Source organism: Parus major, chromosome Z (assembly GCF_001522545.3).
Source record: "Parus major isolate Abel chromosome Z, Parus_major1.1, whole genome shotgun sequence".
NCBI classification, from domain to species: Eukaryota; Metazoa; Chordata; class Aves; order Passeriformes; family Paridae; genus Parus; species Parus major.
Genome location: NC_031799.1, coordinates 16,583,276 through 16,595,311, shown reverse-complemented (window position 1 = coordinate 16,595,311; position 12,036 = coordinate 16,583,276). Strand labels below are relative to the sequence as shown.

Below are 12,036 nucleotides of genomic sequence, written 5' to 3'. Positions count from 1 at the left end.
CTCCTGAACTATAAAACTCCTATGGGAGCACTGTTCTTATACTGAGGAGAAGCCAAAGTCTTAATTTAATCTGCAAAGAGGTTTTAACACCCTATTCAACCTTCACAGAATGTGAGCAGTAATAGCAGCTCAAAAGATTTAGCAAAGCTTTTGAAAAACCTGTATTTTTCCAGACAGTATTTCTAATATTGTAATGAATACTGTGGATGTTTTTGCTGATAGAATTAGTAATGAAATATCTACAGCATATTTGGGGGAAATGTTAACTTCTCCTTTCTATCTGAACTTCTTGTGTAAGGAGACTTAAACCTCAAAGAATTACTTAGGCTTTTTAAAAAGTAAGCCTAGGTATCACTTCTAGTTTAAAGCTATGGCAATGGAGTTGGCAGCAGGCAACAGCACAAAAGCGTTGATGGGTTTTTTGAGGTGCTGGGAGAGAAGACAACAAAATCTTTTAAACTTTGGTTGGTTTTTGAACTCTGGAGAAAGATTATTTCTACCCACTACTTAAGAGCAGATGTTGAAAGCTACTTTGTTAGAAATATACACACTCTTTCCTGGTGTTAGTCATATCTGTTCTTACCTTAATCCCTGTGATAAATGAGAAAGATGGAGAACTCAGGCTAAAGCAGCATTTTCTTAAGAAAATCTCATTATTTAGATATGTACATTCAAATATTTGCTTCAACCAAATTTTAAGAAACTAAATAGTTATGCGATTGGAGAAAGAATCCTTAAATGAACAAATAATTCTCTTTAACTGTGAGAAATGAGCGGTAGGAGTAAGTGGTCCTTGTCCTTTGCAAGTGTGTGCAGTGAGGCAGCAAAGTAGGGAACTCAGAGCAATAAATAAAAAAGATGGCAGTAACATAGCTGGTGAAATACAGCGTGGATAAATGCCAAGTGATATCCTTCCTGAGGAGAGTGGGAAGAACAACTTGAGGGAGGTGTATGATCTTATGTTCTCTCTCTTTGGAGTTTTAATGTGCAGCTTTAGTGGAGAGAACAACATCATGCCCAGTGAAGAAACCTAACCAAGATTAGAAATTTGGAAAGAAACAGGCCTGTGTTATACAGGATATTTATGGAAAAAAACCCCAATATAATCTGTCAGAAATCACTCCAGTTTATGAGGAAAACTAGTCCATTATACTGTGTGAGTCAGACTTTTGGACAAGGGTGTAGTAATTGTCTTGTCAGTTGAGCTACTTGTGTTTCTACTCCGTGTATTCTGGCTGAAACATTCCAGAGCCTACGTTTCTCCCTATATCTTTATAACCAATTGTGTTTGCAGTTCCTTAATCCTTGGTTTCTTGTTGGATAAGTATTGATCTTTTTTTCTAATATCTACTGCATATGCACTTGGCTGATTTACAGCCTTTAGACTCAGCTGAACTATGCAAAATCAAACTCTTGTTTTTGAGATAATGAGGAATATATCCTAGCAGTCCTTCTCTGTCTTCACCTCAGATGAATTAAAACCAAATGCATTTGCCAATTCTGTCTGAATACTGTTTTGAAAGAAATTTCTTGTCAAATGATTAGAAGTGTTAATGCCTTTGAAAAGACTTGTCTAATGGTCATGCTATTATACTGATATATAACAACCACAGAGAGCACATTATATTCCCCCTGCCATTTTGAACTGACAAGCTCCCAGCTCAACAGAGTTATTTAACCTTCCAAATGCATGACTCTGAACTCATTACTCAGTACTGCACAAATCTCTGTATGTTCTCTTGCCTCAGTCCTTAAGGGTTGTTTTGCAGGCAGAACTGGCTGGCCTTGATCTTCCACTGTATCAAAGAATTGCCAGCTCTGTCAGCAGTACATGTGCTAGTTATTCATTAAAAATGCATATGCACTGCATAACACCAGCTTGTTGGCTTTATCCTTGAGATTACCCTACAGGTAACCTCTTCCCAACCTTATAATTCCTCCTCACATACATGTTGTCATTTTCCCATTAGGCAACTTCACTGTGTTACAACTAGCTTAGAAGATGAAATGTACATCAGGGAAGTGTTCTGGTATTGTCATATGAGGAGTATTCAGCAGAGAGCCTTTACTGCTCCTCTGCTGTCTCCACTTCTTACATAAAAGGAGTATTTAAACTCTCCAATTTCTTCTGATTTCAGAGAAAACTGTGAAAATAGGTATTTGTAGGATATTGTAGGATCTTTCTTTTAACTGAATGTGGCAACGTGACTGTGGCAAATGAGCAGGATTTCTTCTCACAGTGATCTGCTGTTGAATCTTTGATACTTGTTCTTGAGAAACTGCTTTAGATGTTCATGTGAATAAATCTACTGTCAAAGTACACCACTTCCTATACTACAGTAAACATTTTTTCTTAGTTATATTTGTGAAATGAAAGATATTGACACTAGTGATGGTGGTTCCATTATGAAGACAAGTATCATTTGGTATTTTCAGTCATATCCTGTCCACCTGTACCAGGAGCTTCCATGCTTAGAAAATTGCAACCATGATGCAAAAACTTACCTCTGTCTTCTGAAATTAAGGTATCTGTTAGGTGAAAAAGTAGCATGCCTATCACAGCTATAGGGAAACCCTGCTGTTTTACTTGATGTAGTAAGAAGTTTTGCCTCTTTATTACTTATGACTGTTCTTCTACTTATGACTTGTTCTGCTTGCAGTAATGAAAAAGCTTAACTGTTTTTTCCTGTCCCTTTATTGTCTTAAAGGGAAACTTCCACTGCAGAAAATATTTAAGCTATATATTTGAAATAATTTTGATTTTAGAAATGAAAACACCTTGAAAACTCACAAAAGCAGATTTTGCTGATTTATTCAAAACAGAACAGAACCCTCGTTATTGTGAGAAGATTCTCCTATTGGTTTCACATGGTACACTTGATGCCCCTCTGATTTGACTTCTACTTTTCTGCTCTCTCCCACCAGTTAATAATAGTGAAGTCAATCCATGTGTGTTGAAAAGAGGAAAATTAAACCTGCTCCATGGAGCATGTTCTGAGGGATTAGGTATTGACACTGGAGAATACTTTAAAAAAAAGATATTAAAAGCCCTATTGGCGTGGTTTTTAAGGCTAATGACTGCCTTGGATTGAGCCAGAGGTAAATTATGGATGTTGTAGTTCTGTGACTTCAGTTTACAGTTTAATAGTGTTATTTTTATCAGTTTTACTGTAATCTGTTTTTTAGAAATTAAAACTTTTCTCTCAAGCTTTCCTGGAGCATGTATCCTTTCAACACTGAAAGGTGCTGAGAACAGCAATAAGATACATGACTGGTGAACTTACTTCTTGAATCTGTTGTGAAGTTGGGGGAAATGGAAGAAACCCTTGTTATGTATAAGATTTATTAGCAGTATTGTATTTCAGTGCATTGCTCTTCCATTTAATCGTTACTTAATGGCAACCAATTAATGGCTACAATGTAGATATCCAGAACTTTCAAGGCTCAAAGTAAAAGAGGTGGAAAGAAATTATGAAAGAAAAGACAATAATTTTATTTTAGCTGTTCATACTTGCTTACAAAGCAAAACAAAAACAAACCTGGAGTTATTTGGTATTTTGTTTCCATGATCTGGATACAGGAAGGTGCAATTACAGGCTAATTGCATCGTAATCTCAATATTGCTGAAGAATGAGCTTGTATGTTTCAAGCAGCTTCACTCAGCATGGAAGAACACAGATCCTCACTGCATGAGGGACTTCATTGCTGTGATCCACATACCAGTGCCTTTTATTTCTGATTTAGTAGATGGAAATTACATTTTAAAAAGCTCCCCTCCTGAACAACCCTATCATTCAAAAATTTTTTCAGTCTCTCACTTTGAGAAGCTGAAACATCAGGTGTAGGTAAGGTAACATGACACCATTATTCACAGAGCAGGTTTTTAAAATGGGTGTTTCAGAGATACTGATTTGATGTCAGTGACACTATCTAACTATAACCACAGGTGTTTGTGGCAGTGTGCTGAAGCTGTGATAAGGTTTTTTTGGGCTGAACTTAATTTTGTGAACAACTGCTTTACTATGATAATCAAAACTACCAGCTCTGAAGAAGTAACCATGCAAATAATTAAGAAACTCTTATATGTATATGCCTAATTATCTACATGTGGAGATCCAAACAATGTTTTTCTCAAATACTCAGTGTTGAATGTTTGTGTTAATATGTGTGCAGGGCAAATAATGAAGTTTTCATTCCAAACATTTTCAAGGATAAATGGTGTTGGAAACACCATTAGGTTATAAATGGTGTTTATATAAATATAATATTTATATAAATAAATATGATATAGATATATATATTATATAAATATATATATATATAATATAAATATAATATTTATATAAATAATAACAGCATTAGGTTGACAAGTCAACTTCCCTCACCATGGCTGCACATGCTTCTGCCTCATCCTTGATCCAAGTCAGGTAAATACTAAACAATTGATGGTGTATCATGACAGCTGTCACAATACTAACAGAAGGGGAGGAAAAAAATAAGGTTTGGGCTGCAGTGTTTTTCAAAACCCTTATATTCTTCCTGTTAAGAGAAAGGGAGATTAATTTTTTCCTAGTAGGAAAGGCTGTGTTTTTGTACTGTACTGCAGAGTCCAGCTTCTAGGGTCTGTGCTGGCTAGTATCTGAATAGTGCAGTGTTTTGGTGAGGCTCTGGCTTGGCTCTTAGCCCGTCCTGCTGTCTTTCTGCTTTGTTGGTGTGCTTGGATGGCTTCCAGAGCTGTGTCAGTTGTAGTCCCGCTGGCATGGAATTGGAAACAACCTCTCTAGACAATGACACTGGTCTTTTTCTGCCACTTTTGGAGGGGAGATTTTGCATGCTATTGGTTTCATGACTACAGCAGTACAGAGGGTACATGGTTCTTTGCAACAGGCTTAGCTGGAATTCATGGGCCCACGTGACAGACATGTAATTGCCTGATCAAGGAATAAGGTTGTGTCATTCACCAGAGTTTACTTATGGAAATTTTCACCTTATGAGCTGTTAGTTTGTTATTTGTTCTTTTGTTTTCAAATGGAAGTATTCTTTAAGCACTTTATGGTGTACAAAACAAAACTGACAGTGAATTGTTGATAAAATCCCAGTTGTTTCACTTGTGATGGTCCCAGGAGTCAGGCTTAGTTTGGAGGACTTCATGGGTGAAGGGAAAGAGGGAAGAGGATTGGAAAGGATCCTAGGTCTCTTCCCTAACAGTTCTCTTGATGCTTTTTTGATATCTTTTTTTATTCACTTTTTCTCCTGCTCTTTACGTCTTTACTTTTATTTGCACATGCTTATTTGGGGCTAGCTGTATATCTGGAAAGGAAGAGGTAGGCTATGCCTTTGCACAGAAGTCTTGAGGAAAGAACTGAGACTACAACATTTATTTCTGCTGGGAAGGAAGAAATGAGGAGACTATTTTTTATCTTTCTGATCCCTTACTGTCAGATGGGAGTGTCTCCTCCAGATAATTTTTATTGTGTTACTCTAAAGTAGCATGCATTTTATGTGCAACACAGCTGTATTTTTAGGTATAATGCGAGGGATTTTGTGCTACTGGGCTCTACATGCCTAAGCTAAAGAAGATTATGTATTGTTTTGTTAAACAATAAATAGTAGTTTTGTCCTCTACTGCTTGTTTTCCATACAACCGTTTCTTTCCAAGAGTATCACTCCGTACACCAATTGTGCAGTTGTTGTATGTGTTAAGGATGGAGGAACAGGACTTAGAAATGGGATTCTATCAGTTTGTGGTAATTTGCATCCTATTTTGGGTTTTTTAAAAATCCTTTGGTGTTGTAACTAGTGTTGGTTTGTATTGTGGGTACCTTGATATGCAGCATTGTGCGTGCACCTTAGTATTGTGTCCTGTAGGTATTAGATTGAGCCAAAGGCATCACCTTTGGTGGAAGAGATGGGAATAAAATCTCCATGCCTTGAGGCTGTAGGGCTTGTGCAGTGACCCTGTTGTTCTACGAAGATATCCAGTGTGTGAGGAAGCAGGGGGATCACATGCATGTGTAATTTCCTTTTCTTCATATTCCCAAAAACTCTCTCTGTACTTGCACTCCCTGAAAAGTACCTCCTTTTCTGCTTTCATGAAATGCAATTTATGCTATTCTGACTTGTAAAGCTGTCCAGAGAAGGTGTAAAGCGGCAACTGTTGCTCACTGGAATATAAAGAAATATTTGATAACTGTGCCAGTAGCAGCAGGTTAAGCACCTCAGTGGTTGTCACTGAACTATTTATTCACTCATGGCATGCTTCCACACTTGAAGTGCCACAAACATGAGCATGAGAGGAATCCTGCCCTGCTCATCTTCATTCTGTAATCCTTCCTGGAAGCTACAAAGTCAATGCAGTAGTCATTGGCCAAGAGAAGTGCATAATCTTCTAACTTCCTGCATGCCCATTCCTCTATATGCACTTCTCTTTGGAAATGTGGGGGTATGATCATCGCCAGTTTGTTTTGGTTTTGTAATGTATTTTGTATTCCTTTTTGCCAGCTGGCTTGCCTTTTGCAATTCTCAGTTCACGACGTACCCCCTTCCAGAGAGGCGTTTTCTGTAGTGATGAATCCATCCGGTATCCATACAAAGAGGACACCATTTCTTATAAGTTATTAGCAGGAATAATTATTCCTTTCAGTGTAATTGTTGTAAGTTAAACTTTTCTTCATTGCTTTTGATTTCAGTGGGGGTGGGAAAGAGGGAGGAGGGGTAATCAGATTTACAGAACTATTTATTTTGTACAGATTTACAGAACTATTCTGTAAGATTTCTCAACCTTAAAATAATGTCCTTAGGCCAGGTGCTAAAGCAGTAGAAATGGTGGTCTGGCAAGAATAACTAAAAGGTTTTCTTTAACTGAAGCCAAACAGCTAGAATTATAGAACAGAAAAATAACACATTAGGACTTTAGAACCTTAGACCCATGATGGCTTAATTCTGTCATCTGAGAGATAAAAACTTTTTACCATATTTGTTGAAAATATGTCACAAGTCTTTTTATTTCAGGACCTGCTACATTCAGAATATCAGTGTGCATGACCTTTTAAGTCAGCATTTTTTATCTGCCACAAAATCTTTGGGAATACTTTTGTAAGTGGAAGTGTAACAACAGGTACTAGACTAAGGGAAAGATTATGCCTTCCATCAGATGTTATCAAAAGCATAAATAGAATAAAAGGAATAAGTAGGTGTGAAGTTCTTCCCTGGCTATTTCCCTGAAGGTCAGGATAAAACCCTGGGCTCATTTGTAATTAAATTACTACAGGGGCTCACTTCATACTGCACCTGGCTGAAAACGGTATTTTTCTTCTTTCCTCCTCTTCACACCAGATCAGTGAGCTGAGCAGATTGTTTCTGTGACTACCAATTTGGGCTCTTGTTCTGACCACAGCTCCTAGCTCAGCTGACCTGTATCAAGCATATAGTGACTCTCTATTCCTAATATTTAATTATATGCTGTCAGCTGAGATAACCTAATAGCTTACTATATATGGACAAAAGTTGAGGTCCTACTATTACCCTGCTTGTTACCACTTCTTGTGGCTTGTCTGTGCCTGGATTAGCTGGTGAGGCTCCTTAGCCTGGCAGAAGACAGCAGCTTTCCTTGACTATGTGGAGTGCAAATGGCTCTTGGAAGAATACCAGTGCTGGGACAGAAAGTGGCTGGGACATGTCCTCATGAGCAGAGGGGACAGCTGGACCTCTTCAGTTAAACATTTCATGTCCTAAGTCTGATGGGGACAGCGCTCCAGTTCCTACAACGGCCCTTCATCAGGGGCTCAAGATCCCTGTCCAGATGCGGTAAAAGTCTTCAGTCTCTACTGATGGTTCTGTTGGGTGGCATCCAAACTCATCAGAGCCACACTTTGAGCAGAGTTAAAGCCTTCTTATGCCAAATAAGATTTTTAGGCATATAAATATTTATACAAGTATGTTTAGGATCCAAAAATGAAAAGGCACAGCTAAATGTAATCCTCAGTATTGACCAGCTGTTTCTCTGGGCTAATAGGTATAAGTCAGGAGGGATATTATGATAATCTAACTCTGCCTTGCATAGGTACTACATGGATTTTTAGCAAGGTTCCAGCATAAAGGTCAACTTGCAGCTCATATTTGCTTTTGGGTGTAATTTTTTTACGAGTGTAGAAATACGTTCTGAGAATTGAAACTATGACTTGCCTGGTTTCCCTCTTGGAAAAGTTGCATCAGAAATAGAAATGCTTCTCAAACAGATGAAATTTTGGGTGTGGGGGGGGGGAGGGTTTGTGCGTTCTATTAACTAGCAAGTGGTTTGTGCTAATGATTCTGCCTTTAAGATAAGGCTATTTATTTTTTTCACCCTGTTACTACCTTTGGGTAGTCAATATTATCTGAGAGCGTCAGTGCTTGGTAACAACTGCGGCCCATATAGCTTATCTCATTTCTAGAGCAGTTAAAACAGCTGAGTGAGGAAGAACAGAATATAGAGCATGGAAAGATTGATGTATTGCCCTCAGTACTTGGCTACCAGCCATTTGCAGTTCAGGGACTTCCTGGGTGAGAAAAGGCTCCACTGAATATAGTTTCTTAATGGATATATTCCCTTTGAATTAGTCCAGTCTCCATTTGAGCCCATATGAATATTTAGATAATAAAATTTCTTTTGCAACATCAGGGACTATAGTTTAGTTGTGAAATCAGGCTTTTCTGTCAAGATTGCTTCATAGTCAGATGGTAAAAGCAAATATTGGTGTCCTTTACTCAATGCTTAGTCAGATTATTGAAGATGAATATTCTTTGATGTCTGTCCAATGTAGTAATTGCACTGACATCAACTAATTTTTTGTTACCTGAGATAAGCGATCTTCTTGCAGGTTTTACAGCAATGTTTTTTGAAAGGGATTCATTATGTACCACTATTTATTTATTTGTGCTCAGCCATCTTCCTTAAGAGATTACTATCTGCATTAGGTGTCTATGTACTTTACTGAAAACTTCCTCAGCTTTAGTCCATGTTCTGGTATTTCTCTGCTTCAGTCAGTGTTTGGGTATGGTGGAGGTGTAAAGCTTCAGTGTCACACATCTGACAGTATTGTCTGTTTGCCTTCATGTGCAAAGCCTCTGACAAGCTGTCACTCTTTGTACCTGGGTGGCAGTGTCTAAGTAATGGCTTCATTCACCAAAGCGCTGCTTCACTGGGATCCAGGACCTGGCACTCTCAAGTGACAGACAGAGCCATGATTTTCATTTTTACATGATTTTTCAAGGTAACTTTACATATGTACATCCAGTTTCCCACACATCTGATCATCTGTATGCATTGATCCTTTCTCTACAGAACGGGACCATCTGGGTCAATATCCAAATTATCTGGAGTGAAGCTCTGTATTTGACATAAGCAAAAACTTACTTTCTGCAAAAGATTGAGTTGCAAGAAAACAAAATTAGATCTGCTTTCTTGTCAACACTCAATATATGTTCCTTGGACATGTATGGTGAAAAATCCTTGGAAAGACCTCAGTAAGACCTGTCTTTCCCTACTCTCATTAGTCTTCTCCCCAGAGGATTTAATTTCCATGAGGAATAGGAAATTTTTGTTGAAACATCTTGCCTTTCAGATCTGGATGTAAAATCTGAACCCTTCAGAACAGTTTCTGGCTTAATGAGAAACCTAACAAGCTTTAAAAAACTTTACTCAGTAGAAGTTAGTTGAAGAAGATGCAATTTAAAATGAAGTTCTATGGGAGAAAATGTTTCTAATTAGGGCCATGCCAAGTAATATCAGAAGGCTTTGTTTTAATACGTATTAAATGATATGAGTAAGTTCAATGTGAGGTAGGGTAAAATAAAAGGGTGTTTCTCTTCTATGTGAAAATGTTTATAATGTTTGGACATGGTTACTGCTGACTCTTGGAAAACTTAAATTTTCAGATCAATGTTTGTAAGAAAATAATTTTTGAAACTGTATGTGTGAGTATTAACAAGAAGAGTGTAATACTTCTCTTTTAAAGTTATTAACTTGTTGTTCTTATTTCTCTTTCAGATAATCCTAGGAGAGACTCTCTCGGTCTTTTATAATAATTTACACTCAAATTCATTTGTCAGAAATAATTACATAGCCACTATTTACAAAGCCATTGGGACCTTCATTTTTGGGGCAGCTGCTAGCCAGTCGTTGACGGACATTGCCAAGTACTCCATAGGTAGACTGCGTCCTCACTTCATTGCTGTGTGCCAGCCCGACTGGACACGGATAAACTGCAGCCTGGGCTACATTGAGAACTTCACTTGCCATGGGGACAAAGCAAAAATCAATGAGGGAAGGTGAGTCTGACTAACCTTGTATACTTGGTTATATAATGTTTGTTAACCTGGGGCAATGAGTTTGGTAATGCTGCTGCAGTTTTTGTGCTTCTCTTGGAATAAATTTATTGCAAGGAATTTTAAACATTAAACCCTGTCTAGACCCCAGGATTTTTTCCCAGTTTGTGAAAGCTGGTTTTTTTAATGTATAGATAAATGTTTGATTGTGTTTTTTTTCCCTTATGGGGGATTTTCTTTTTTTTTCCTTTTCAGTTGGCTTTTATTTGTGTTTCTAAAATGTTTGGATCCCAATGAAGAGAAGACTTTGAAATCTGCCTTAGAAATTGGATGTAGAGTAGCAAAGGAAATGTTTTACTTTTGGAATGAAAACAAATGAAAACTGCACATCCATAAATATACACAGGACTATTAAAATCACTCTATTAATCTTTCTCATTAGTGAGAATTTTTAAATCTTGAATACTTGTCTGCCAGTTCACTTGCAACAAGGTACTGTGGAAACAAGAATAAAGCCTCTGATACTTCAAACTTCAGTCATTGTACTATAACTTGTGTTTGAGTGCTACTGGAACTGTTAGAATAATTTTAATTGCTTGAGCTTTCTGTGACCTTACCTTTACAGAGACTTCTTTTTCCAGAAGTTCTATACAGTCTTAGTCAGAACTTCACTTTGTGCAGTTTTTAAGTAGATGTGTGTAGTTTTGCTCACTGTTCTTTGTACTCCTTTGCTCTTCTGGCTTATGTTCCCTATAATTTTCCAGTAGCATGCATGGTATTTTTCAGTAGCCATAGAAAAATGTTGATGAAATGTGAATAGGTGTTGGTGGTAGAGGAGGAGCAAGTGTATGGATAGGCAGTAGAATAGTGTGCTGGGTATATGTGGCAGTGGATACAGGGGTGGTTTCTTTGAAAAGCTGCTATGTCACACAGAACCAGTGCCAGCCAGCTCCAAGTCTCTAGTTTAACTTCATGAGTCTAAAATGCTTCTTAAGTGTAAAGAGGGCTGTGGAGAAAATTCGAATTGGTTGTAGCGACTGAAATGGTCCTGAAATAATCTTTTTGGGTTTTGGGGATGCTAAAAAACAAGGGTTAGCTTTTGGTTAAACAAAAAAAATATTTTTGGGGGGTATGAGAATAGAATGGGGGAACAATGGCATAGTGATCGCTTACTTTATATTCTTCTCTGTATTTTCACATCTCAGACTTCTACATTGGAAGCAAGATTGTTTTTGTCATCTCTTAACTGATCGGTTATTAGGTTTGTATTTCCAGCTACTGTCATGTTCCCCTTTTCTATTGCTACTGTTTCCCCTATAGAGTGATGTGAGAGGGCTCTCCTGTTTGGTCAGAGCTTGCCTTGAAGTGTGTACTTGCTTGTGGGGCTTTTGCTATCAGGTGAGGCTTTTGCATGCACAGGAAGGAGTAAACAAAAAGTTAGCAAGTAGTCAAAAAAGGGTAGGATCGATTAAAGTGGGATATTGTCCTGTAGAGGTGTATGACCTGGATGCGGTGATCCAGTAAATCTTTCAGTGTTTCTGGTGATGTTGGGTCATGTGCCCACACAGAGACCAAGTGCCGAAGGGCATTAACCTTTCAGTTAATAGCGCACTTAGAAGGGGGAGGTGGATTGCTGAGAGTTTTTTACAGGAAGCTGGAAGAGGTCAGTAGTGTCTAAAGCTGTAACTGAGAGATGTATTTCTATATCAGATGACAAAACTATTAGTGGCA

At 37.9% G+C, this 12,036-nt stretch overlaps 1 protein-coding gene across 2 annotated transcripts in view; it reads left to right on the top strand.

Moving 5' to 3' along the window:
* Window positions 1-12,036, top strand: part of PLPP1 (phospholipid phosphatase 1) — a 61,294-nt gene that overhangs the window by 20,758 nt on the left and 28,500 nt on the right. Inside the window, exons 2-3 of one of the 2 annotated variants that reach the window (XM_015652579.2) lie at window positions 6,502-6,653; window positions 10,028-10,308. In XM_015652579.2, the coding sequence (XP_015508065.1) occupies window positions 6,502-6,653; window positions 10,028-10,308 (433 nt within the window). The remainder of the gene's footprint in view (window positions 1-6,501; window positions 6,654-10,027; window positions 10,309-12,036) is intronic. The other variant, XM_015652578.3, reaches the window with a different exon arrangement.